The 26843-nt window shown below is 34.5% G+C and overlaps 6 protein-coding genes across 10 annotated transcripts; 3 read left to right on the top strand and 3 right to left on the bottom strand.

Annotated features, from left to right (window-relative positions):
• The first annotated feature begins 158 nt into the window (after nucleotides 1-158).
• LOC106384998 (SNAP25 homologous protein SNAP33) lies at nucleotides 159-5843 on the top strand. 3 transcript variants are annotated; one of them, XM_048751860.1, is made up of 6 exons: nucleotides 159-533; nucleotides 612-705; nucleotides 783-913; nucleotides 989-1086; nucleotides 5531-5594; nucleotides 5713-5843. In XM_048751860.1, exons 1-5 carry the CDS (start codon nucleotides 159-161, stop codon nucleotides 5568-5570), a joined length of 738 nt encoding a protein of 245 aa, XP_048607817.1. In that variant the 3' UTR covers nucleotides 5571-5594; nucleotides 5713-5843. The 3 variants fall into 3 exon arrangements, with proteins under 3 accessions (XP_048607817.1, XP_048607816.1, XP_022554274.1); XM_048751859.1 differs by lacking the exon at nucleotides 5713-5843 and having other exon boundaries at nucleotides 5531-5693; XM_022698553.2 differs by lacking the exons at nucleotides 5531-5594; nucleotides 5713-5843 and adding an exon at nucleotides 1192-1404.
• Nucleotides 1357-3344, bottom strand: LOC106384995 (uncharacterized acetyltransferase At3g50280). The gene is made up of 2 exons (XM_013824928.3): nucleotides 2477-3344; nucleotides 1357-2409 (listed from the first exon to the last, which is right to left on the bottom strand). The coding sequence occupies exons 1-2, from the start codon at nucleotides 2981-2983 to the stop codon at nucleotides 1531-1533; spliced, it is 1386 nt and encodes a 461-aa protein (XP_013680382.1). The 5' UTR covers nucleotides 2984-3344; the 3' UTR covers nucleotides 1357-1530.
• Nucleotides 5659-7566, bottom strand: LOC106384994 (uncharacterized acetyltransferase At3g50280-like). The gene has a single exon (XM_013824927.3). It carries the CDS (start codon nucleotides 7206-7208, stop codon nucleotides 5814-5816), a length of 1395 nt encoding a protein of 464 aa, XP_013680381.1. The 5' UTR covers nucleotides 7209-7566; the 3' UTR covers nucleotides 5659-5813.
• A 2911-nt stretch (nucleotides 7567-10477) lies between these two features.
• LOC106383363 (biorientation of chromosomes in cell division protein 1-like 1) lies at nucleotides 10478-13520 on the top strand. The gene has a single exon (XM_022697377.2). It carries the CDS (start codon nucleotides 12004-12006, stop codon nucleotides 13399-13401), a length of 1398 nt encoding a protein of 465 aa, XP_022553098.2. The 5' UTR covers nucleotides 10478-12003; the 3' UTR covers nucleotides 13402-13520.
• A 2763-nt stretch (nucleotides 13521-16283) lies between these two features.
• Nucleotides 16284-23219, top strand: LOC106384999 (DNA annealing helicase and endonuclease ZRANB3). The gene is given in 26 exon segments (XM_013824932.3): nucleotides 16284-16362; nucleotides 16365-16741; nucleotides 16813-17172; nucleotides 17251-17383; nucleotides 17628-17803; nucleotides 18020-18093; nucleotides 18180-18215; nucleotides 18295-18385; nucleotides 18550-18609; nucleotides 18879-19050; nucleotides 19185-19256; nucleotides 19358-19560; nucleotides 19699-19800; nucleotides 19897-20007; nucleotides 20110-20175; nucleotides 20247-20345; nucleotides 20508-20669; nucleotides 20765-20881; nucleotides 20963-21040; nucleotides 21294-21605; nucleotides 21683-21870; nucleotides 21962-22064; nucleotides 22173-22318; nucleotides 22450-22529; nucleotides 22654-22835; nucleotides 22922-23219. Coding segments are annotated over 26 exon segments (3690 nt in total). The 3' UTR covers nucleotides 23033-23219.
• Nucleotides 23210-26206, bottom strand: LOC106385000. 3 transcript variants are annotated; one of them, XM_048751853.1, is made up of 5 exons: nucleotides 25905-26068; nucleotides 25595-25697; nucleotides 24891-25176; nucleotides 24329-24806; nucleotides 23210-24251 (listed from the first exon to the last, which is right to left on the bottom strand). In XM_048751853.1, the coding sequence occupies exons 3-5, from the start codon at nucleotides 25131-25133 to the stop codon at nucleotides 23374-23376; spliced, it is 1599 nt and encodes a 532-aa protein (XP_048607810.1). In that variant the 5' UTR covers nucleotides 25134-25176; nucleotides 25595-25697; nucleotides 25905-26068; the 3' UTR covers nucleotides 23210-23373. The 3 variants fall into 3 exon arrangements, with proteins under 3 accessions (XP_048607810.1, XP_013680388.1, XP_013680387.2); XM_013824934.3 differs by having other exon boundaries at nucleotides 25595-25700; nucleotides 25905-26038; XM_013824933.3 differs by lacking the exon at nucleotides 25595-25697 and having other exon boundaries at nucleotides 25905-26206.
• Between the last annotated feature and the right edge of the window lie 637 nt (nucleotides 26207-26843).

Raw genomic sequence — 26843 nt, 5'->3', positions numbered from 1 at the left:
TTTGGGATTTTTCTCTGTGAGAGTTTTTCAGGGTTTGAAGCACAATGTTTGGTTTGAAGAAATAAAGGGAGAGACTTTTCAAGCATAAACCGGCTGGTTCTGGCTCGAATCCTTTTGATTCAGATGATGAATTGGATGACACCTTAAAGCCATCAAATATGATGATTGCCCCTGAACCTTCTCTAGCCGCTAAGAATCTCACCTTGAACCCTTTTGATGATGATGATTGTGATGAGGTTGAGAAGAGATTCACTACTTCGTCTAAACCCTCTTTGAATCTGGATGCAAAGAGGAGCCGGTACAGGAACGGTTTCCGTGATTCTGGAGGTGTTGAGAACCAGAGTGTTCAGGAACTTGAGAGCTACGCTGTGTACAAGTCTCGGGAAACAACCAAAACCGTCCAAGGGTGTCTGAAAGTAGCGCAGGGGATTAGATCAGATGCTACCAGGACTCTGGTCATGTTGAATGAGCAAGGCGAGAAGATCACAAGGACACACCAGAAGACTGTTGACATCGATCATGATCTCAGTCGGGTAAGAGAGAGGAGACTTTAAACCCAAATAAACTTCTATGGGATGATTCTGATTGTTATGTTTCGTGTTTGGTTTCAGGGTGAGAAACTTCTTGGAAGCCTCGGTGGCATTTTTTCAAGGACTTGGAAGTCAAAGAAGTCTCGTTCCATAACCGGTCCAGTCATGACTAGAGGTGGTTTGCTCTTGTTATTTTTAAGGAGTGAATCTCTTGCTTGTCCCTGTACCTAACTCTTCACATATTCTGAGTAGGTGAATCCCCAAAGAGAAGAGTTAATCACTTAGAGACCAGAGAAAAGCTGGGGTTGAACCATTTTCCTAAACCACAATCAAGAACCCATGAACCTCTCCCTGAATCCCCTGATGCCTATCAGAAACTAGAGGTTTGGATTTAACCAAGTTACAAAACTAGTTATCTTTTGCTTGTGAACATTTTAAGATTCCTGCTGTGTTAACAGGTGGAGAAAGCAAAGCAGGACGATGGACTTGCAGATTTGAGTGATCTACTCAGCGAACTGAAGAACATGGCTGTTGATATGGGAACTGAAATCGAAAGGTTTTTCTTTCATATCTATCTACTTCCTCTATATATATATATATATACATTCTTCCTCGCTTCTTCCTAGATAAAACTGAGAATCATATAAAATGTAAATCTCAGGCAAAACAATGGACTTGATCACCTTCAAGACGATGTGGACGAGCTCAACTTCAGAGTGAAACAATCTAACCAACGAGCTCTCCGTTTACTCAGAAAGTAAAACTAGTTAGCTTCTCTATTCTCTTGATCGTTTTGTTGCTTAAACTCATGAAACAATAGATTCAATGTTGTAACCCTGATCTTAATAAAAATTGAAACATTTGATTCCGACAACTGCAGAATCCTGTGACATTAACAATCACACACAGTAGTTCATCATATATAACTAACAAAAAATAAAATCAAACCAACCAAAGAGGGTGTAACAGGAACAAAGAACCACACAACTAGGAGAAAACCTTAGTTCTGGGAAGAAGAGACAAGAGACATGAACTCTTGATCTGATTCCAAAGCTTCCATAAACTCTGGCAAAAGACAGACTTCAAAATCTATGCTCCCACCTCCTTCTCTCCCAGGGTAAGCTGATACCTTCCCGTCAAACTTACCGCCATAACCGCTTCTAACAGCAACCGCTTTCCCCATCCCAAACTGGCATCCGTACTTGTCAAACCTCGGCGAGCTTCCCATATGAACAACGTTCGGATCGTGTACTGCCGCTGGTGGAGACTTCAACCATCGATCAATTTGGGAAGCGATCTTCTCGCCAGTGTGCTCGGTTACAGCTCGATGGAGCTTTGAAGCAGCCCATCCTAACCCATTCTTCTCCAATAGATCACCATTTTTGGCAGTGGTACTTGTAGCAGAGACGTAAAACCCAACGTGATTCGTCGGCAATGGTGGATCCATTCTTGATCTACTGTCTGCAGCAAACCTGCAAGTAGTTTCTTGATCATTTGGTGCTTTTCTTGCTCTTGTAATGCTTCTCCATATAACTGCGGTTAGTGACTGCAACGAAGAGATTGTTGTTGTATTACAATCTTGATTGGCCTTTGATTTGAGTGATCTCACTGTCTCTGATGAGAAATGGAACATTCTCTCTTTCAAAACCGGAGATTCGGATTGATGACTAATGGAGGACTTATCAAGTGGACTGTAAGGAAGCCTGCAAAGAGGACCAGACACTTCTCGGAAGATTGGAGGATTCTTGAGACAAAACAAGTTGTTGTGATTAGTGAAGATGTCGGAGAAAGAGTTGAAGAAATGCCAGAAAGTACATCCATCTCCAATCGAATGATTCATAGACAATCCTATGAACACTCCATCTACAAGTTCTGTTACCTACACAAATCCCAAATAGAGTTTGACATACAAGAATGAATGTGAGATCTTGAACCTGAAAATGTACCTTGACTGATAAGAGACTCATGTTCTGACCATCTAGATTCACTGCTTTGTGATGATCAAATAAAAAATGAACAACCAAAGGAACGTATGTGGACTCAATAATATCTGACACACATAGATCCAACTTGGCATGGATAAATCCAGCTCCAGGACTGTTGTTACAATCCACAAACACCGAGTAAGATCTTCTTGGATTGTCGGTTTTCAAGGTCGAGAGTCGACCCGCGAAAGGGTAGAAGTGGACAAGTGTTGCTGCTAGAGAGTCTTTAAGCTTTTGAAGCAATGTCTCCATGAAGTCTTTTGGTTTGGTTGCATCATCATAATCAGACTGTTTGAGAAAGAGAAGACCCTTTTGGATGTATTGGAAGGAGAGAACCACATGATCGGTCGGTGATAAATGGTATGGCTCTTTTGATTTTAACGCGACGGTTTTGGGTTTGATGAAGTATTCTGAGACAATCTTTACTTCAGATGATGAAGAAGAAGAAGAAGAAGAAGATGAAACCATTTTTGCTTCTTTAAAAGTTTCTTTACTTTTGATTTTCTTGTTTATTAACTCATCTTATGTAACATATAATATAGGGTAGCGCATCAACGATATAATTGTTAGTTGTAGCCTTGTAGGAGATCTTATTTGATCAAAAATTAATATAGTATATGCTGGTTGTAGGAACATGACAAAAGAGTTGTTTCATGGATTTTAATAACTCGGCCATGTGGAAGACGATAGTCATAATGTAAGTGAAAACAATGACTATTTTAAAATGTTAGGTTCCATTTTTATTTTTCTTTTAAATGCTTAGAAATGAAGTACAATATACCTTAAAAGTTAAAATTATGTCTCATATCCGTTTAGTTTTTGTCGTACATATTATAGTGGATTTAACATTATCATTGCCAACCTTTTTTGTTGTTGTATTAATCATTAATTAAGCAAGCATGATATCAAGATACCATTTTAAAATGGAACTACGATAAAGCGCAGGGCGAAGTTATATAAAAATTATTTAAAAAATATCGTATGGAAAAATAAAATTTATATTCTTGATCGAATAAATATTTTTGGCCGTTAAATAATTTTTTTTTCCTAATTATATAATTTGTTTACTGATGAGCTGATCCCATTTTAAAAATATTTTAGGTCAAAAAATCATTTATCGCATAAGAACCTAACGTTTAGCTCGAAGAATCTCAGGTCTACTATTTGGTTACAATGAAAATATGAGAGCTCGGTTTTATATCATGATTTAGCAATTTAAAAGTTAATTATGGTTATGAGAAGTTTACGTACACGTGCCAATCATAAATATCTTCAATATTTTTTTTTTTTTGTGTCATTTTTTTCATTTTGGTTATTACTCGTTATAAATATTGATTTTTGAGTTTATTCTCATTTCGTTAATTTGTTTTGGCTTGAGATTTAGAAAATGTTTAAGATTTAAAATTAAAGAGATACATACTTAGGTTAAGATCTGCGCCATGAGCAGAATAAATATTTTATATTTATTACTTATTTTATGTTTTTCTGCATATTATGAAATAATAAAATAATAATTATATATTAAATAACTAAAAAATCAGTTACTATTATGTAATAAATTGGTGTGCGCATATAAATCAAACGATCGTTCTTGTTTATTCGCAATCATTTTAGGGTAAATAAATCAAAACAATCAATATTATCTATCGTATATGATATATAATTAAATTTAAAATATATTAACATAGATATATAGTATACTTTAATAAGGATATTTATTAAATGAGGTTTCTACTCATATGATTTTATGATTATTTGCATATTTGTGTAACAAAATTTTACACCAACGATTTTTTTTTAATGTGGAATGTTTAGAGGTTTCAATAATTTATAATTATTTTAAAAAACAATGAAGATTTCAAAATTAAAATATTAACTTTTCAATATATGTTCAACGTAGATATCAAAATATAAGTATTTATTTTCATATGATGTATATAGTTTAATTTAAACGATATGAAATATATATATATATATATATATATATATATATATATATATATATATATATATATATATTTTAACATAAACACCTATTAGTAATTTATACTCGTTTTGAAAAATTCAAAATACAACATATACAAAAAAATATAAATTTTTATTAAATGATTAATGTAATTATGTAATTTATTGTAATAATAAATAATTAAACAAAAATGATAGAAAGTATACAAATTGTTAGCAAATCTTTATTATTTAAAATCATTAATTGTCATATATATCTTAATCACATTAGGTAATTTCGTAGGTTTTATTTAAGGAAAAAAATCAATTTGATAAATGGATGGTCCATAATGGACAAACTATATAATATAACATTCTCTAGCAATTTAATTTTGGACTAACAAAATTTTCGATTGATTCTCAAGCCGCCACGTAAGCAAAATTAGCATTTCAATTACGTAACAACTCAACATGACATTTTTTTTAATTAATATAAACTATATGTTATAACTTTTTAAATGTTTCGGGGATACCTTGAGTGTATATAATATAATCAATTTGGTAATCAAATTCAGTTCACTCGGCTCACATGGGTCACCCTATGACATAGTTAGAGCCGGCCCATAACATACGGTTCGACCGGTTCAATTCCACTAAACCGGTGATCGGAAATTCACTTTCTTTTTGGTTTGCTTGTCACTCACGCGAAAGCCCCAAGCTTAGTTAGACTCTCTCATACATACGGCAAAACACTCAGTCGCTGCATTCAGCAAAAGGACCCAATCTCAGCGAAGGCTATTCACTGCGATGTCTTCAAGCGAGGAGGCTTCTGCTTGGACCTTTTGGCTGCAAGTATTTCTATTTGACCGACGCCTACGTGAAAGCAGGTTTCACGACAGATGCGTACAAGCTGTTCGACGTAATGCCTGAGAGAAACAGTGTCTCTTATGTTACAGTCTCAGTGTCAAGGGAATGTATGTTTCATATCTTATCAACTCTCTCTCTCTATATATAGAGTACCCCTCGCTTCTTCCTCGTTAAAACTGGTTTATATAAAATGGAAAACCGCAGGCAAAACAATGGACTTGATCATCTTCAAGACGATGTCTGAAGAAGCCTCTTCACAACAAAACTAGTTAGCTTCTCTACTCTCTTGATGAATTTTGTTGCTTAAAGTCATGAATCTCATCAGAGCTATAGATTTCAACTCTGGTCTTAATAAAACTGAAACATTTGTCTCCAAACAACTGCAGAATCCTCAGACATTAATAAATCAAAATCAGACAACAACAACTTTATCAAAACCCAGCCAAAGAGGGTGTAACAGAACAAAGAAACCTAAATATGAATAGGATCAAGAAGAAGAGACAAGAGACATGAACTCCTGGTCTGATTCCAAAGCTTCCATAAACTCTGGCAAAAGACACACTTCCAAATCTATGCTTCCTCCTCCTTCTCTCCCAGGGTAAGCTGAGACCTTACCGTCATGCTTGCTGTTATAACCGCTTCTAACCGCAACAGCTTTCCCCATCCCAAACTGGCTTCCGTACTTGTCAAACCTCGGCGAGCTTCCCATGTGGACAAGGTTCGGTTCAGAGAATTGATCTGGTTGCAAAACAAAAGGAGACTTCAACCAATGATCAATTTCGGAAGCTATCTTCTCGCTACTTTGTGCGGTTACAGCTTGATGCAGCTTTGAAGCAGCCCATCCCAACACATTCTCCAACAGGTCGCCTGTTTTGGCAGTGGTGCTTGCAAGAGAGGTGTAAACCCCAAAGTGATTTGCTGGCAATGGTGGATCCATCCTTATTCTAGTTCCTACAGCAAACCTGCAAGTAGTTTCTTGATCGTTTGATAAGCTCCTTGCTCTTGTAATGCTTCTCCATATAAATGCGGTTAATGACTGCAAAGAAGAGATCATCGTTGCTCCACAATCTAGATTAGCCTTTGATTTGAGTGATCTCAGCGTTTCTGATGAGAAATGGAACATTCTCTCTTTCAAATCCGGAGATTCGGATTGACCAATGGACTCATCAAGTGGACTGTAAGGAAGCCTGCAAAGAGGACCAGACACTTGACGAAAGATCTGAGGATTCTTGAGACAAAAGTTATTGTCATCTTGTTGTGAGTTGAAGATCTCAGACCAAGAGTTGAAGAAGTTCCAGAATGTACTTCCATCTCCAACTGAATGATTCATAGACAATCCTATGAACACTCCATCTACCAGCTCTGTTATCTTGACTGATAAGAGACTTAAGGTTTGACCATCGACATCAACTGCTTTGTGATGGTCAAAGAAAGATTGAACTACCAAAGGAACGTACTTGGACCCAACAATGTCTGCTACCGTTAGTTCTGATTTGGCATGGATAAATCCAGCTCCAGGGCTGTCGTTACAATCCACAAACACCGAGTGAGATCTTGGATTTTCTGTTTTCAAGGTGGAGAGACGACCTGCCAGCGGGTAGAAGTGGACGAGTGCTGTTGCTAGAGAGTCTTTAAGATTTTGCAGCAGAGTCTCCATGAAGTCTTTTGGTTTGGTTGCATCGTCAGACTGTTGAGATGGTTTGAGAAAGAGAAGACCCTTTTGGATGTATTGGAAGGAGAGCATCAGATGGTCTAATGGTGATAAATGGTATGGCTCATTTGATTTTTCAGCTATGGTTTGGGGTTTGATGAAGCATTCTGAGTATATCTTTACTTCATATGAAGAAGAAGGAGAAGATGAAACCATTTTTGCTTCTTTCATGCTTCTTTTTTTCTTTTAATATATATAGATAACAAGTAGCATATCAAAACATCTCCGATATAAATTTCTATATATTTTCTCTAAAAATAAATATTTTATTATAAAGGTGGATTTGCTTCAATGTATGTCTACATAATAGAATTTTTCTATTTTTAAAGAAAATATAAAAAAAAAATATTTTTTTACTATATTTAGAGATACAAATAAGAGTTCTTTATATTTTTACTTATAAATAGAGATTTTTATTATAAAACATACATTAAAGCAAATCTACTTATATAATATAACTTTTTTATTTTAAAGAAAAATGTATAAAGATAAAAATATAGTTGGGTTGGAGATGGTTTCAATGACTGTATAGTTATATGCTTTGTTCTGACCAGAAAACTTATAGATGTGAGACAAATCCTAACAAGATTATCTTCAAAACCAATACTAGTATTACGTAAGCCAAGTCGTCACATGGGAGCTCAGATACACGTCGAAAGTGCTACTTGGCCATGTTGTGACAAAGATGCCATTCTTTTTGTCAGAACCTACCTCTATATATTTTGTTGGCAATTAGCTTTCAATGTCTTTTTTTGTCGTCTAAATATTATATTAAAATATAAGTAAAATATATATCTTACACAAATAAATTTGTAAGAATCACGTTTTTTTTTGGGGAATCGAAAGCTAAAAAAGTAACTTTTTCTAAAACTAATAATCATAAAAAACTAAACTATAATTAACTCGTAAAAAACAAAAAACAAAACGTCATCTATACTATTATTTGAGAATTGAATTTGCTTATTTGTCATGTTCTCCATGATTTTAGGCTAAATCATAGTTTTAACAAATAATTTTAATTAGATTGTTTAAAGTTTTGATATATTAAATGCATAATTACACAATTCATTATTTAAATAATTACAAATTAATATTATAAATTTATCTCAAAAAATAAATTGAAAACGTGTTTGAAAATAGAAAAAATAATTCCATGTATATATTTTGTGTTTATTCACATCTTTCTTTCTTATTTGTTATAATTACTAGTATATATACATATATAATAATTAGATTTATCATTATACCAAAACTTTAAAAATAGTTTTAGAAAAGAAAACTGATTTTTTTTGTAAAAATAATATATCATGAAATATTTTTAAAAACTATTAAATTTTATTTTAGTATTAAAATACTTACGCGACGTATATAAACAATAACAATAAATTTAATTTATATTTTTTGCTAACGTAATTTGTTCCGTGGTATTTTTTTTATTCTTATTATTCAGAATAACATGTATTTGTTATTTAAGTTGAAAAAATTAATATTTTTTTTTCTAAATATTTTTATTGGGTATATAATTATATTTTTAAAAATATTTTCGAAATATTTTCCGCCAAAAGAGAATATTTTCAAAATATTAATTTTTATCTACAACAATAGCTTATATTTATAAAAATTTAAAATTAACTATATTTTACTTTAATATTTTTTCAAGAGTTTCACATAATTATAACTTTGTTTATATTAAAATTTATTTAAAAGACTATTATGTAAAGAAAAATGTTATTCTATTTTTTGTATGAAAAGTGTATTTTCTAAAATGATTTGTTTTAGTTATAATTATCAAAGTTTGAAAGTTAAAAGATCATTTGAAAATAGCAAATTATGATTTTCTAATAAAAAATTACTATTTTATAGGAAAATATTATCTCTATTTTAATAAAAATATACAGATTGAATATTTAGGAAAATATTAACCGAGTATTTATTAATTTGAAAAAAACACGTAATGAATTTATAATGAAACACGAATTTTATTTTAATAATATTAAATTTATATTTTATTAAATAATTAATTATAAACTAATATAATTAAATTGTGAAAATATATTTTAAAAATTAAGAGATTTCTTATATGTATTATGTTGCTATCTGAAAACACTATTTTTTATTATAAAGTAAAAAAATTAAGATATAAAACAATTTATAATTAAATATTAGTCAAACAAAAATATTCATATAAAGATATTTTCTAACTATTTTTAATATATGAGTGTTTTAAAACCTTTTAACACAATAATAAATATATACTTTAATGAACGTTTTTTTTTACATATATTAATAATTTGATGTTTGATTTAACTATTTGAAATCATAAATAATAGCTTAAGTTGTGACTGAGTTTAAAACAAATTTTCTTTTAATTGCTTTTACTTAAAAACAGTTTAAGTTTAATCCGTGAAACACTATGGCTTCAGTTTGTGACCACTAGAAAAAATGAACAAAATGATAAATAAAATTTCATTCGAGGAATTGGAAAAATAAAATAAAATATGAATTTTGTTCAATTTGTTCCTTATTAAAATTGCATAGGAAAAATTTTCCTTATAAATTCATTCCTCCATATGGAATTTAGAGGAAAAATAGAATCCACCTTTCAATAATTTGACTAAAATTTTAACATAACTGATATAAATTTTGAGAAAGAAAGAATTTACCATAAAAAATTTCTTTCAATATGGTCACCAATTATAGTTTTATTACGCCAATTTGTGGATTAATAAGACATAATTTAATAAGTATTCGTAAGATGATTATGTCCGCATTTGCGGACAAAACACATAGTTAATAGTATTTGAAGGTGAAAATAGCTTTGATAATTGCAATCCTAAAGAAACGAATCTAAGTGTCTACTTACCTCTTTGATTTTTTTTTTAAAATCGATTTAAAAAAAAAAAAACGAAAAAAGAACAAAAAAAAGCGACAAATCGATTCGACAAATCGATTTGAGAATATTCACTTTCATCCCAGAGAAAAATATCCTATTTTTAGAAATTCAAATTCAAAGGGGTGCTATTGGTTGTTGTCGATGGAACATTCTTGAAGAGGCGTGTCCTCTTTTTAGAAATTCAAATTCCTATTTTTAGAAATTCAAATATTTGAGAATATTTGAGAAAATTCACTTTCATCCCATAGAAATCGAGTTTAAAGAGTTGAAATCATGCTTGGTCGGTTCAAATCAAGTGGGAATCAATCCGGATATAATCATACAAAACCAAAAAAATCGATTTGGGATTCTTTCCTCGGCACGGGATCGATCGATCTATTCTTACAGATCGGTCGATCTGTGTAAATCGACCTTCGCCGATCGAGTGAAATGGACCAGGTTGATCAGTATATATTTCGCGTTTTTTTGTTCTGAATAATGATCGGGATCGATCGATCCACTATAACTTGTAAAGTGGGATCGATCGATCCCCCTTGTCGAACTCAATATATATCTTTTTTAAAAAATTACAATTTTAAGGGCATTGATGCCATTTTGAAAAAAATTAGTCTAATAGGACATAAAGTAGTATAAATTAGTCTAAAGGGACATAGTTACCATTTTTTTGCTCTAAAAAAACAGATTTCCCTGTAATATTTTCCAATCTCTGTAAACAATTTTAGTTGTTATTGTCTTTTTCCCCTTTTTAACATAACATTCATTCTAAAAAAATATTTTAGTTTAGATTATTATTATTATTTTATTTTTTTTGCAAAAGGCTTTATTTAGTTTAGATTCTATGTTTATTGTTTTTGCACGAATTATTTGAAGCATCTCTTTGTGTTTTGGGAGTCAGCAACTCAGCATCTCTAGATCTTATCTCCTTTTTTCAATATTTAATCATAAGAATCTAAAGCCAGTCCATCACCGAGAGAATCATTCGTTAGAAAAAATACAAAAAGACTTTGTTTCATGTCTCTCCGATCCGTCAAAAAGGCACATTAATTTGATTACACGATTATTAATATGGACTACAACTACTAGGACTTATTTAATCTAAAACTTGTTTTGTTAACATCATAATGTCGATCTTGAGTTGAATTCAATCAATAAAATCAATTTTATGCCATATTTTCTTTTCCTTTTTTTTTGTTGAGTCCTAAACATTATGAGATTTTGACTAATAAATTTCTTATTCAATTGATTTAAATATTTAAATTCATATGGTTCTGTGATAATATAATTTTAAAAAATCTAATTATTGAAATTAATTTGCTGCCATATTTTCTTTTCTTCTTTTTTGTTGAGTCAGAAACATTATGAGATTTCGACTAATAAATGTGTTATTCAATGGATTTTGAGTATTGAAAATCACATGGTTCTGTACTAATATCATTTTTGAAATTCTTATTATCATCATCCCAAAACTGAGAATTTTCATGAACAAAAAACGTCAAAAGATTCTCCCATTCCCTCTCTTTCTCTAACCTTTTTCCTAAAGAATCAAATCTAACTTTCTTCTCTTCTTCTTCTTTTTATGTTTCCTCTGACTTTCTTTAAGTCACTCTTCATTCATCCTCCAACTACCACTAGGATTTAAAATCCTACCCAAAACTATATTTTTGTTTTTAAATATATTTTAAAATTTCTCAGTATTCTTGATCTCCTGTTTTAGTCACATACGAGAGCTACGTAGGTGATCTACATGTAACATCTTTCTTACTTGTATCTTAAGAATATGTTATTGTACCCAATCATTACCCGAACTTGAGATCATAAACCAAATCTACTAGACTCTCCAGTTTAGCATTTTCAGTAAATCTTAATCTAATGGAACCAAATATTTAGATAGGTTCTTCATTCTCTAATATGTTTGGATGTTGTATACTCGTTTTGATCTGAACAGTTTAGGATCGAGATCACACTAATCTAATCATTATGTGCCTTTTTTATGTATGAGTTTGGTTTCTTTGACTTTTCTTCTTAGATCCTTGACTACTGTTAACATGTACTTGCTTCTCTGCAGTTCTGGTAATGGCTGAAGAGAATATTTCACAAGTTAAAGAGATGATTCCTGATGAGAATTGTTGCTTTGTTCTTCCTCCTCCTCCAGCTGCAGTGTCCAATGGTAATGTGAATATGAGATGGTACTCGACTGGAGTGTTAGATAAACGAGTACCACCAGGAGGTAAAGCTCAGGGTCAAACCCGTTACCGTGGGAACCAAACGAGTTCGAGTCATGATCTTTGTAAACACGGGAAGAGGCGTGAGGATGAGTTGGTGATCAAACCGTGCAAGTTGGTTAAGAACAAGAAAGTTGAAGGCGGAGGAGGTTTGGTGAATGGCGAGACTTTGAGTGTGGTGATGAGGAAGTCGTTGGTAAGTGTCTCTAAACCCGACAAGTCGTTGCATGTTGCAAAGAAAGATCCTGCTGCTGTTGTTAGTGAGGTTGTTAAATCTTGTGATGGTTTACGTGCTAAACTAAGTGAAACAAAGAGTACTACTACTACTCCGAGTGACTCAGCTTCTGGTGTAAGAATGGTCAAGAAGGTGAGCAAGAGTTCTAAAGAGGATGTACTGAAAAATATAAAGGACAAAGAGAAGAAGACGAAGATTGATGATGTATTGGAGAAGAAGGTTTCAAGGATCATGGAGAAAAAGAGTTCTAAAGAGGATCTTCTGAAGAATGTGAAGAGAAAAGAGAAGACGGAGATTGATGAACTGGTTAGATGTGATGATGTATTGGAGAAGACTTGGTATGCTGTTGCATCCAGTATAGAGGAGAAGAAAAAGAAGAAGAGCGTTGGAAGTGTTAAGAGTGAGACTCTTAAAAGATCAGACCCTAGGCCACCAATAAGACAGATCACTTCAAGGTCTAAGACTAGTTTGTCTGAGAAGAAAGAGAGTGGTTCTCCAACTCTTGTAGCTAATGCCAAAACCGAAATCAAGAAGAGGATTGGTTTAAAGCCTAAGGCTATTCCTCCTCCTGGTCTTCCAACAAGACCGGTGAGTTTCAAGAAAAGAAGAGTTTTTGAACCGAAAACAGAAGATCCCACTCTGACATCGATCAAGTTCAAGAAGAGAGTTGTTCAAGAACCAAAACTTATAAGCGATGTGAACAAGAATAAGAAGAACCTGAAAGATAGAGGAGAAGGTGATAAGAAGATGAGCTATAATAACAGCGATGAAGGTAAGCAAGAGAAGGTTGTTTTGAGGCATAGAAAAGTGGAAGAGAAGAAGAAAATGGGGACACTATTCAATAATGTGATTGAAGAGACTGTGAATAAGCTTGTAGAAGAGAGGAAGAGTAGGGTTAAAGCATTGGTTGGTGCTTTTGAAACTGTAATCTCTCTTCAAGATAATGATAAAACATCTCTGCTTAAGAAGAAGATTCAGAGCAAGTCCACATCTTCACAAGTTGTTGAAGGCTAGTGCTTGCTTGATATCCAAAATTTACTAAGAGAAAGAGATAAATCTTGTGAATTTTGCTATACAGTTCTTGAATCTTGTAATATAACATTTTCTATGAAATCAATCATCTATTTCAAGTATCTGGTTTCTTCTATGGTGCTGAGTTTAGAGGTTTGAAGTTTTGTCTATTGAACAATAACCGCTATGGTGCGCAGGTTCACTTCTAACCGTTAGTTTGGTTTGGCTTATCCAGTTTTAGTTAGTTTGGTAATTACAAAATGGTGTTGAACTGAACCAAACAAAATTATGGTTATGTTCGGCATTCTTTTGGTTCATTAATTAAATTTTACCTAAAGCAATCAAAAATTTCAATTTTGGTTTAGTTCCGTAAAGTTTTGGAACTTTTCAACTAATTTTGACTGTTTTGGTTTCATATTTGATAATTTCATTTCGTAACCTTGAACCTTGGTTAGAATTGTATAGTTTAGTTATAATTTATTTTCATTGTTTGAAGCAGTAATGCACTAAGCTAAAATATATGTTACAACAACAACATAATAAGCTATTCTGCTGATCCAAAGTTTGCTGGTTGGTCATGATGCGACTAACAAGATAATCAAGAAGCTTATGCTGTATATGGATTGAAGATTGAAGATTAGAAATTTAAAATTTAAAATTATAATATTTATCCAAGCTAACGCTAAAATAACTTATATTCCGAGTAAATCCACATTTTCACAGGTAGTTGAAGTCTAGTCATTGCCTACTTAAAATCCAAAGATTTAGTAAAAAAGAGATATCGCTTGTGAATTTTTTTTAAAAGTTGTTGATATCATCAACTTTTCATTGAGATCAATAAACTATTTTTCATCTTGTTTGTTATGAGTTTAGAAGTTTGAAGTTTTTTTGATAAAAAAAAAAGAAAGAAGTTTGATGTTTTGCCTATTGAACCACAGAAGCATGCAAATTCAGTACAACTGTTAGTTCATGTCAATTTTTAGTTAGTTTAATTACATAAAATGAAAATTCAAGGGGTTGTTTTTAGTTCAAAATGAAAAAAATTCAAGTTGATTTCTAGTTCTAGTTTCTTAAAAGAAATATTGTATTATTGCAAGTCATTCGAATTCAAAACCCATTAATTTTATTCTTGTTGAATATGCATAATTGTAGAATATTTTTTTTTGTAATGATAACTTGACTTTTTCATTTTATTTTAATCGACATGAACAAAAAAAAATCAGTTTGATTAACAAATTTTCTGCCAAAGTTATTCGACCTTGTCGCCTTTGATTTAATTTTGATTAAAAAAAATTCAATTTTTTTGGTTAATTTCAAAATTTTGGTTAAAAATTTAGTGGTTTGATTACATTTAGAAAAATAAAAATAAAACCGAGCTAATGAGTGATGAACAGAATTGATAACCAATTTTTTCTTAAATTCATCAAACTGAACCAAATTGATAATCAAACATGAACTGAAAACTAAATATTTGGGGTTCAACTCAAAATCCAATCCCTTATTTGGGGTGTTATTGGTTTAAGTGTTTTAATGGATTTTAAAATTCAAGCCAAATCAAGTGTTATTGGTTTTATCATTTTAAAATCCAATTTCAAATCTGTTGTTATTGGTTCTATAATTTTAAAATGGATTTTAAAATCATGTGTTATTCAATATTAATGATTTCTTTGAGGATTTGATTTTAACTTAGATTTGAGTGGATTTATAAATTATTTTAAAAGTAAAACACAAAAGAGCAAATTGAGTTAAACCTTGTTATTTTGACTGGATTTGTAATAAACGTAGTTGATAAGAACCTTAAGGAGGTGTTATTGGTTTATATATTTTGATTGATTTAGAAATTCATATAGTATTTATAAATCCAAGTAAAATATGCAAATCCGGAAGTTTTCCCTCGGATTTGAGTCTTTGTATTTTTAACTAAAAAATCCAAACAAATTCATTCAAATCCATTATAAAATCAAATATATTAGTAAATCCGTGCGATTGAATAACACTTGATTTGATACAGAATTTATGAATCATTAAACCAATAACACATGATTTTAATACAGATTTGAAAATCATAGAACCAATAACACTAGATTTAGTTCGGATTTTCAAATCCATTAAAATACAACAACCAATAACCCCTACTAATATTACGTCTTTTGTTCATTTTTAAAACATGCATTAGTCGCATGTCTTGCATACAAACATATTGTATAATACATATAAAAACGAAATTGGTGTTATTACTTTTCCGTTCATTCCTTTCAGGATCAGTCGTGGTCTTACAAACAAGATAATTGTCCATCTTTGGTATTCTGCAAGCTTCTGGGGCACTCCTTGTTACAAAAGTGATGATGAATTGTTTTTCGAGTTGTTTTCTCTTGTGAAGAGAGAACTTATTGACACTTCTTCAACTTTCAAATTGATAGGTGCAAACGAAACGTGTCTCGCATACGAAAATACTGAATTAGTTATATCATTATTGTGATTCAAATAACATAAGCAATGTGTTTGTGCGTGTTTTGATAAGCTTTTTTATCAAGTGTATACATCATCAAACATGAATACATAATTTTTTTAGACATTAAGAAACTTTAAAAGAAGAAAAAATATATATATATCGCATGAAAATGATAAACTAGATGTATAATTACGCAATGAAAACTTTATATATCCATTTCATTGATTTATAATAATCCACTTATTTTGATTTTGAAATCTATATAGTTAATTTTTAAATCTGTTTGTCTGATTTTAGAATCAATGGATTCGTCAATGATTTTTAAATCCAAAAAGAATTTTTAAATCCACTAAACTACTAGAACCAATAACCCCACTACAAAGTTCTTGAAATTAGCCTCTGTTGAAATTGGGATTCCGGTTTGATTGGTTTTATGTCGTACCAGAACTTATTTATATTCGTGAACCGGAATTAATTTCCTTATATTAGTTGGCACGTGCGACTCTCGTCCACGCTCGCTTCCTCTTACGTTTCAAAATTCAAACGTCCTCCTTCTCATTCTCTTCTCTTCACTTCCCACAACCTAATCCAATGGGCGAAGAAGATCGATTCATCCTCGGGGAGAGACGAAACCCCTCGTTTGATGATTCTTCTTCAGAAAACCCACAGAGACGACATGACTTCCGGTTATCCAAGTGCCGGAAGCTCGACGGCGGAAACGGCGCCGTTTCGCGAGAACCAGGATCGAACACTAGCGTGGTGGAGAAGTTCCGCGCGAGGCTCGAGATCTGCTCTCCCGATTCGTTCTCGGTCACGCCGGTTCAATTGCAAGGGTTCCGGTTCCCGGAAAAGCAAGATTGCCTCCGCCAATTGAACGAGATTCTCTCCGAGGTGGGAAGAATCTAATCGAATCTCAGATTAGTTTTCGCGAGTTCTCTAATTGATTTTTTTTAACCTTTCAGGCGATACCTTCGCACTACACTCAAAACCAAGACGGAGGCAAAGCTGGTGTTTATAAGATTAGGGATTACAGTATGGTTTTGGGGAGGTTAAGAAGGTCGAAGCTCGTTGAAGTCGAGGAGATTCCTTGGATTACGTTTGCCGTCGTTGAGAAGCTTTCTCAGTCGTATGTTTCCGGGAAATGGGAGCCGTGTAAGCATGAGCATTTTACGGAGGAGAAGGTTGAAGAGCTGATTGGGAATTTGCCGAGGAGATTGGTGGATTCGCTTTTGCCTTTTCAAGTTGATGGTCTGAGGTTTGGGTTGAGGAGAGGTGGGAGGTGTCTTATTGCTGATGAAATGGGGCTTGGAAAGACACTTCAGGTGATTATATTGTGTGGGAGTTTTTTTTGATAGTTTGGTGAAGTGGGGATCTGAAAGTTTGATTCTTTTTTTTTTCAGGCTATTGCGATTGCTGGCTGCTTTATGAATGAGGGTTCCATACTTGTTGTCTGTCCTGCGGTTTTGCGTTACTCATGGGCTGAAGAGTTGGAGCGTTGGTTGCCGTTTTGTTTGCCTTCTGACATACATCTCGGTAAAAGTCTTTACTTTATTGCCTATCCGCTTTGAAACTTCTGCATATTGCACTTGTTAAGTATGTTAGTTGACTTAGCTACTCTGCTCATTTCCACTCTAGTTTGATTCTCTTTTATGTTTTACTTCGTCCTTTTACTTTTGCGCCATATGAGCTAAAAACCGAAAGCTTCTAAGTAGTTAGAGCCGTTAATTGGCTATCTCGTTAAGTAAATTTGAGTTTGATGATACTTTTTGGTTTTCAGTGTTCGGTCATCAGAATAATCCTGCCTATCTACCAAGATGGCCAAAAGTTGTGGTTATCTCATATACGATGCTTCAGCGTCTTCGGAAAACCATGCTTGAGCGCGAATGGGCCCTTTTGATACTAGATGAGTCTCATCACGTACGTTGTTCAAAGAAGAATTCAGAATCATCTGAGGTATGTTAAAAGCTTCGCTTTCCTCACTAATGAGTTTCGTAAGCATACCTTACCTGTGTCCTTTTTCTCTATGATTTCCTACTTGATTTTAATTGCATTTGATTAACACAGATATGATTCAGTGACACTCTCTCTTACACGTAAAGAACATCCTCAAAAAAATGATGCTCTTTATATAAGGTTGATGTTCTAAACAATTTTGGTTATGTTATGCAGATACAGACTGTTCTTGATGTTGCTGAAAAGGTTAAGCACATAGTGCTCTTGTCAGGGACTCCATCTTTATCGAGGTTGTGGAAATTAAAATTTTAGTAAAATCAGTATCTTCTATTTGCTTCGAATTTGTAATTTATCTTTTTTTCCTAGGTGACTACAGGCCCTTTGATATTTTCCATCAGATAAACATGCTATGGCAAGTCATCTGCAAACTTTGATTTAAACGTTTTGTGTCGCATTACTTTTAATATTTCTAACACTGATTCCGTCACCAGGCCTGGTTTGCTGGGGAAGAACAAGTATGAGTTTGCGAAAACCTATTGTGAAGTCGGGCTTGTCAGAGGTATACAGGGGAAAATTTTCCAGGTAGATATGGTTTTTATCCTCATGATTCTCTACTATAAGTGCAAGATACTCCCAGTTGCTATCGTAGTTACGTTTTTTTTTTTAGTCGCTTCCTTCCTAAAATAAACTGTGGTTCTTTTATCTAAGTTATTCTTTTTTCTTTTTTGCTATGTTGATTGATTCAGGATTTTTCAAAGGGTACTCGCTTACTGGAGTTGAACGTGCTGCTAAACCAAACAGTGATGGTATGTCCTGGTTATTCGATTTCAGTTTGGCATTAATGATTATTCATCGATTTTTCTTCAGAAAGAACTGAGTGTGCAACCCATTTTTAAAGTCTCCGTTATAACTTATAAGTATTCCTAGACTTCTTAACTACCCAAATTCCTAACTAAAACTTTTGGGAGAAAACAACTCCAACCTTCACAGATCACAGTTTAATTAACGCTTCTTGCATTTTGTTTTGCGTTGGAAAAGAAATACGTGATGTGAAATCCCTTTTCGTTTGTTATAGATAAGAAGACTGAAGCAGCATGTTTTAACACAGTTACCCCCAAAACGTAGACAAATTGTAACCATACTGCTAAAGAAGTCTGATATAGCTTTAGCAATGACTATTCTCAGTGAGGCTAATAAACCAAATGCGGCTATAACAAATGTCACAGAGAACACACACGAACCTGAAGGTATGTGTTCATGATGTTGAGTATTTTTCAAGTTATTTTATTTTTATCAGTACCTCCAGCCTCAAGTTTGTCGGTCTTAAGATTTAGCTAACCACTGTAGTTCATCCACGTGTTAACACAAGCTGCCTTTGTAGGTATAGCTCAACTGGCTCATGGATCAAATAAAGATGGAGATATGAACGAAGTGGACCCAGATGATCCTGACTGTATGTTTAAACTATTTTCTTTCCATGGATGTCAAAGGGATAATTCTCTATTCATATGTTTACACTCTTTTTTGAATCATTTTGTTTTTGTTGTGCATTAGGTGACAAGGATAATCAACTATCCGGGAATCTCTCCTATCAACAACTTGGTGTTGCAAAGCTTTCTGCCTTTCGTGAATGGTTATCCCTACATCCACTTATATCAGGAGGACTGGATTATACCCCTGAAGAAATTAATGAAGACACAAGTTCAAATAAGATGGTCATTTTTGCACATCACCATAAGGTTCTGGATGGAGTTCAGGTCAGTATGCTTTATTTCTGCCTGCTCGTTCGTTTTGTTCTGGTTTTAAACTCTGTTATTATTTTGATGCAGCTCCATTCACATATTATGAGCAAGTAGTCTGTTTTAAAAAAATTTGGTGTGATTTTTGCTTGTCAGGAATTTATGTGTGATAAAGGCATTGGTTTCGTCCGCATTGATGGGACGACTTTGCCAAGAGATAGACAATTGGCTGTACAGACATTTAAGTTTTCTAGTGAGGTATGCACAGTATCACCTCTATGTTTATCATCTCTTTAAAGGACTGGCTTGTTAGGATATGTGGTATTTGACCTATACTATGGATTTCTCCTCAAGGTTAAAGTTGCAATAATTGGCGTAGAAGCTGGGGGAGTTGGACTTGATTTTTCAGCAGCTCAAAATGTTGTGTTTGTGGAATTGCCTAAAACACCGTCACTGTTGCTTCAGGTATTTTGCATGTACTGTTTATTTTGGGGTCCTTTCCTAAGACTATTTCTTCAAAGGGCGAGAAGGCTGCTTCATGAATAATCAATTGACTGCATTTTAAAGGCTGAGGATAGAGCACATAGGCGAGGCCAAACAAGCGCAGTGAACGTTTATATCTTCTGCGCAAAGGTAAACTCGTTTGCTGCTGTCATATTAGTTTTCCTGTGTCTTATACTTTAATAACGACTCTTATGTGACAGGATACTATGGACGAGTCTAATTGGCAAAATCTGAACAAGAGGCTGCACCGTATTTCATCGACAACTGATGGAAAATATGATGCGAAGACTGAAATCGAAGTATGTACCTCCCAAATCTCTGCTCTTTTTTCTAAATTCTCAGTAATTTACTGTCATTGCCCTTAGATGTTCGAAGAGATTTATCATGTGTTAGGTTTTAATTTTTCCCTGATAGGGAACATGACGTCCATTAATATTTTTGGTAAACTTATTTCTGGACAGATTGAAAGAGCACATCTTTTTAAGCCTGCTGAAGAAAGCAGTGAAAGAGAAATTTGTGACGCACAACCATCACAAGCTAGTAGAGTAATAGCTGATAACAATGTTGAAAGCTGTGAAGATCTGGGATCTGAGACAGATGTCTCAAATACTATTGATCTCAAGGTTTATATCTTTCCTTGCCATTGATCAAACTCCTTGATTTTGGAACTCAGCTTTTAACTAATTTCGCTTGACTGCTTTTTATTTTGGCCGAGCAGGACAACACGCTTCCTCATTTGGAAATATTAAAAGTCTTCTGTCCTTATGTTGAAAGTGGTTCGGGGTCTTCTACTATGTTAGACCGAGAAAACCAAGAAAATCATGAGCCTAAAAATGTATGAACTTAATTCTTGTGAGACGTCTACTTTTCTTCTTTGACATGTCCGGAAATGTAAATACCTTTATCTATGATGCAGGTTATTGCTGATAACGGGGTTGTGGAAGAGAATGATTCCAATTCCTTTTTTCCACTTGTAGATTCTCTCCGATTTGAGGTAAAGTTTAAGTCTGCATCGGCTCTTCTTATGTATCCGTGTTATTATTGTTGCCTCGGCTGGTCAAGAAATAAAGTGCATGTCTAGAAGGCCAAAATTTGGTGAACCCACTGCATATTTTTGATCTCTTGTCTAAGTTTATTGGATCCTAGCTGCAATCTGATTCTTATTTCTGTTGTGAAATTTGTCAATATTGTTCATCTCTACTTGTTTGGAGCTGAACGCATATGGATCTGCGTTTACATTGTTTCAGGTGAGCCAGAACACTGGAAGAATTCATTTATATTCTTGCATTCCTGGGAAAGATCCACGACCAAGGCCTCATTTCCAGAACTTCCGACCAGAGGAGATTGAAGCAAGCAATTCAACTCCATTCATCGAAAAAGAAAATTCGCCTGAATCCCTCACGGATGATCCAGTTCATGTGCGAGCTATTTTAGAATTTATGAAAGAGTGGAAAGCGTTACGGCCGATCGAAAAGAGGAAACTAATTGGAAAGCCTTTGCAACTACCTTTATCACTGGAGTTGAGCTACTTGAGTGAAAGAACTAGTCACAACAGTGAGGTATTTATCTTCAAGCTAAAATTTGTGTTTTCAAATATTGGATTCCAAAATAATTATTAAGAGTTTTTCTCCCTCAGGGATTGCTCAAAGGAGGGAGCAAAAGACGGAATACACCCTTTTCAGAGATCAGTGTTCCTTTACCTCAAAATGCAGTGTGGAGAAGGGTTAATCTTCGGAGTGGCCACCAAAGAAAGGAAAAAGAATACACCCAAGCTTGGACCATGAGCAACGAACCACTCTGTAAATTCTGTCAAAAGCACTGCAAGTGAGTGAAAACATTGTGCATGCTCACTACTGTTTGGTAAAAAAAAAATTCACTGTCTTATCATCAAGTGTATACATTTTGTTTGTTTTAGGGGAACCAACGCCAAAGAGCCTGAGTATTTTGAGGATCTTTTCTGTGATCTTGAATGCTATGAAGATTACCGGACAAGAACAAGCAGTAGATATATTCGCCAGGTTTGTCTCGGTCTCTTGGCAAATTTTTCGTTATATTATCGCCGACAAGTTTCATTTCATTTGCTTCTTTAATGCATCACTAAGAGGTGTTCGTTTTCAAAATCTCAGGAACTTTTTCAGATAGAACATGGAATTTGCACAAACTGCAACTTAGATTGCCACCAACTTGTCAGATATATAAAGCCTTTACCACTGGAAAAACGGCGTGAATACATCAACAAAGTTGCTCCAGTCTTGTTTGCCCGGAAGAACTTGTAAGCCATTTAACACAACTTTTGGTTTATACTTCTATCTGAATATCAAAAGTTTGTTTAGTTACTGTGTTTTGGAGATGCAAAGTATATTTGAAATTTAATTTCTTTACTTTCACCTCTAATGACCAAAGGCTGGAGGCCCTGGTTAATGATCCAGCCGAGGGAAATGCGTGGCATGCGGATCATATTATTCCAGTCTACCGAGGTGGAGGTGAGTCGCAACCTTTTACACTAAACCACTCAAACATCATTCTTAACAATGTCTGATATACATGATTTCATATGAACATTCAATTGACCAAGCAAGTTTTCTTGAAAATTTGGATCACTCATAGGTGAGTGCCGGCTGGAAAACATGAGGACGCTTTGTGTGGCCTGCCATGCCGATGTCACAGCAGCTCAATGCGCAGAACGCAAAATAATACGGTCCAAGGCTAGGAAGCAACTCAAAGACGCGTTAAAGGAACTCAAAAACCTTCCAAAGAAAACAAAACTCTCGGCTGACGAAAACAAAAAGGTATGTTTACAATACACTGGTGAAGACTCATTGTGTCGTATGAGTTATAAATGTTCCATTAAACTTTTGTTTTATTTGTTTTGCAGGAGACTGATTGTTCCGTTTCAGTGATGGACGAAGAGGAAGACGACGAGCTTCTGGTCGAAGTTCCAGGCAGTTCCTACTCCATCGATGAGAAAATCAATCCTGACTCGTAAAAGTAAGCTTGAGTTGTCTGTAAATTGGCATTCAATTTTGTAGAGAAGAAACTGTAATGAGTTTTAAAAGTGTGTTTCAAAGCAAAGGTGTTTGTATCTCTGTATGACCAAAGAAACAAAATGATCCCCCCCCTTGTTTTCAATATTAAGAGAATCAATGGTCACTAGTTTCAGAGATTCAGAAACATATCGCATTGTGTCACTCGTGTTTATGATTCATGGAATGTGTGGATGGATTCTTGGAAATGAAGTTGTGGGAGGAATCTGTCAACTAATTCATATCAAGAGCAGAAAGCAAACTATGGTAAGTATTGTAGTCATCTCTTTAGTTTTGGCTTATACTATTGGTTGATGATCATATGCTGAAAATCAACAGCAGGAATCCTAGAGCCTCGTCTTCGCTTACTCTTGGCTCCCCAAGTGAAACCTTCTGTCCGTTTAAGAGTAGAGCTTCTTCTCTTCTTCTTGTGGAACTCGCAGTGCCCTTCTTGGTCAGAAACTTCATCTACCTTTACTTGCAGATCCTCCTCGCTGGCTTCACATTCTGAAAATGTGCCTTGCAGGTCATCTTTGCGTTTCCCCTTGGCATAGCTCCTCTTCTGCTTTTTAAGGACAATGCTAGAGACTGATGTTTTGTTAACTGCAGTAGTATTCGATCTCAGAATTCTCTTGTGGTCCTCCAGATTCATCTCTGTCGTTGCCTCAGAATAGTCTAACTCGTAGCCTCCAACAACCAAAGAAGAAACCTCAGCCAACATAAGTAGATTTTTTCTGCTCAAGTAAGTGATGAACTCAGAGGCTTCACGACCAGACTTTCTAGACATATCAACCATAGCCTCAGCTGCAGATATCTCTTTATAATTCCCCTCTTTCACAAGACATATCCTTCTGCTCTTCTTCCGTTTCTTCTTCCCAACTACTTTAGTCCCTTTATCAGTAGTGGCTTGAGCACTTGAGTGCAGGTCAAGATCTGAGCCTCTGAAAGTTTTATCAACTGGACCAAGTCTTACTTTCTTCTTCTTCTTCTTCTTCCTTGGCTTGTATGAGTCATGTGGCTTGTTCAAAAGTAGAGTGCTGTTTAAACACGGCAGCGCTTGAACCAACACTCGTGACTTCTCTGATAAACACTCTTGAGGTTTCTCTTCTCCAAGCTTCTTAACAACAACATTTACTTCCTCTAGAGATGAAAGGGGAGACATGTTCAAGTCAATTCCATAACCTGCTCAAAAGGAAGTAGTATAAGAGATCAACTAAAGCTTCAATGAACATGTAAACATAATGTTAACATTATGTTACCTTGCGCTTCATACATCCAGCAGGAGCCCCTTACTGAACCTTCTTCTCCCTCATTCTTTTTATCAGACTCATCCGATGAGACTGGACTTATGAACTGATAGTCTTCCTCGCTCTTGGCCGGCTCATTCAGATCAAACTGCAGCTTATTCGACTGGCTACCAGATTCAAGAGAGTTTGCAACTTCATGGACTTCACCATTCATCAGACTCGTCTCTTCCTCTCCATCATGACACTCTAGAACCGGTAACTCCAGATCCAAGACCATCTTTTCAGGCTTCTTGACATTATCTGCAGCTTCAGTCTGATTAGGAATGTTTTCTTCATAAGTTTGATAAGTGGAGACGTTTGAGCTCATCCAGTGTGTTGTAGGGCTAGGGACACTAGAGTTAAGGTACAAGGCCTCCTCGTGTTGTCGAGTTCCCTCCATTTCCATCATCAGTTCCTTCTGCCTTTGATAGAGACGATGCAGCTCATGGATCTGAAAATGAGAACAGGAGAAATCAAACTCTTGAACTCGATGGAGCATGGAACACTCAGACTAGAGACTGAAGCATTAACGAACCTGGCTTTCAAAGACGGATTCTTGTACAAGCATGGTGTGCTTCAGTGTTTCCTTCAACTGTTTAACATAAAGATCGCCACACAATGCAGAGAATGTATCACCAACATTCACATTTGATCCGTATCTATTGTCTAAGACCCAATCAATGTCCTGTACAGGATACAAACGATAGCCGGTTCTCGCATCTGTAGTAATGTCACGGTTTAAGTGATTGCACCCCAGGAAAAAGCTGTTGTGCTGCATTTTTTCATTCACTTCACAGTTCACACTCTCCTCAACAAGATCTCTGTTTACAAGAAAGAAGAATAAGCCAAAACTTATGAAGTTGTACAAAGCAAATAACAAGGCATCATCAAATGTTCTTTTTGATTCATCTCTTTACCAACAAAACTTGCAACAAAGGGTGAGTTTAAGCAAAACTACACTAAAGCTGCCCTAAAGATCTTGAAAACTAATAACATAACTTTCCTTCTCTTTCTTTTCAAAAGACTCAAAAGTGGAAAGCTTTCTAAAAAGCAGCAACTAACGAGCTAAGACATTGTAAACACAGAAGAACTAAGCAAAAAGGTGAGAACTTTGAGAGGTAGATTCATAGGAAACTGAGGATGAAAGGGGAAGCAAAAGCAGAGGAATAAACTCAGAAACCTTATCAGTAATAAAGTGAAAACAAAAAAACAAAAAACAAAACGAGAGAAAGGATCTACCTTTATAATAAAAAAGGAGAAAGGAACAGTTTTTTTTTTGTTTAGAGAATAACCAATCAGAGGATTTTCTGAGATTCGACTCAATCTTCTTTACTTCAAGAAGCTGCTGAGAAAACAGAGAAGAAGAAAAAGAAGCTTTTTTATATTCCCGAGAAAATGTGAATACAACAAAAAAGAAAGCATGGATTATGTTTTTTTTTCAGCTGCGGCTAAGTAAGAAGTGCGTATTCGAGATCTGCTGAGCCATTATCTTTGAACAAAATAAAGAAAGAGAGAATTTTCCAGGAAAAAACAAACAGAGAAAACTTACAGAAGAAGCGAAACAGTGGAAGACTTGTTTGAGAGATGTGAGAAAAGAACACTCCAACAAAAGAGAGAGATTTTTTTTTCAAGTCTTTTTTTAACCTTTTCTGTCTCTCTTCTGATTCTTCTCTTCTTCCTCTTTGTCTTTTTCTTAGCTTTAATGTCTCTCTCTCTCTGTCTTTCTCTCTTCTCCAAGTCTCTGAATATTATTCTCTTTTCGTACATTTTAAAAATATTAAAAAAACTATTACTAAAATAAGATTTAGATCCAGCAGCGAGCGAACCAATCCTCTTTTGTTGTAAGAATAAAAAAAAATCATTACAAAAATAACCAACACAAACCATCCGGTCGAACCGGGTCAATCAAGGGAATTAAAAAAAATGAAGACAAATGTAATAAACCAAACCCACACATGAAATCTAGTAGCAATTACATAGTTACAAGCAGTCTTTTCTTGTTACAGACAAAGATAATCAAGAATTTGAATCCTTATCCATTTCCACGTTTCTCCTTCTCCTAACTCCTCTCGCTTAATGTTCTCTTCCTGTGCTTTCTTAAACGACCTTGTAAAACTCAAAAGGGTTCTAGTAACTGCAGCAACATCGATCACCAAATAAGAAAAAAAAACAAATAAGCAATTTCTATTAGGCATGGGTATTCGGGGTCCCAATCGGGTTTCAGTTTTTATTCATTCGGGTTTTGGTTTTTTAGGTTTATCAAAATCAACCCCATTCTGGTTATATAAAAGTTCGGTTCAGGACCGGTTCGGGTTCTATCGGGTTCGGGTCGGGGTTAGTAAATCTTCAAAGAACCGGTATAACCCATTGTACTTTCGGGTTCGGGTCCCAATCGGTTCTTCGGTTTAAAAATACCTGATTTGTACATATTCTGTAACTAAAACATGAATGAAATCGTTTCTTCGGATTTAAAATACATTATTTGTAC

This window comes from Brassica napus, chromosome C3 (genome assembly GCF_020379485.1).
Source record: "Brassica napus cultivar Da-Ae chromosome C3, Da-Ae, whole genome shotgun sequence".
Classification (NCBI taxonomy): domain Eukaryota; kingdom Viridiplantae; phylum Streptophyta; class Magnoliopsida; order Brassicales; family Brassicaceae; genus Brassica; species Brassica napus.
Note: the sequence above shows the minus strand (reverse complement) of the source record. Positions and strands in the feature narration are given on the sequence as shown.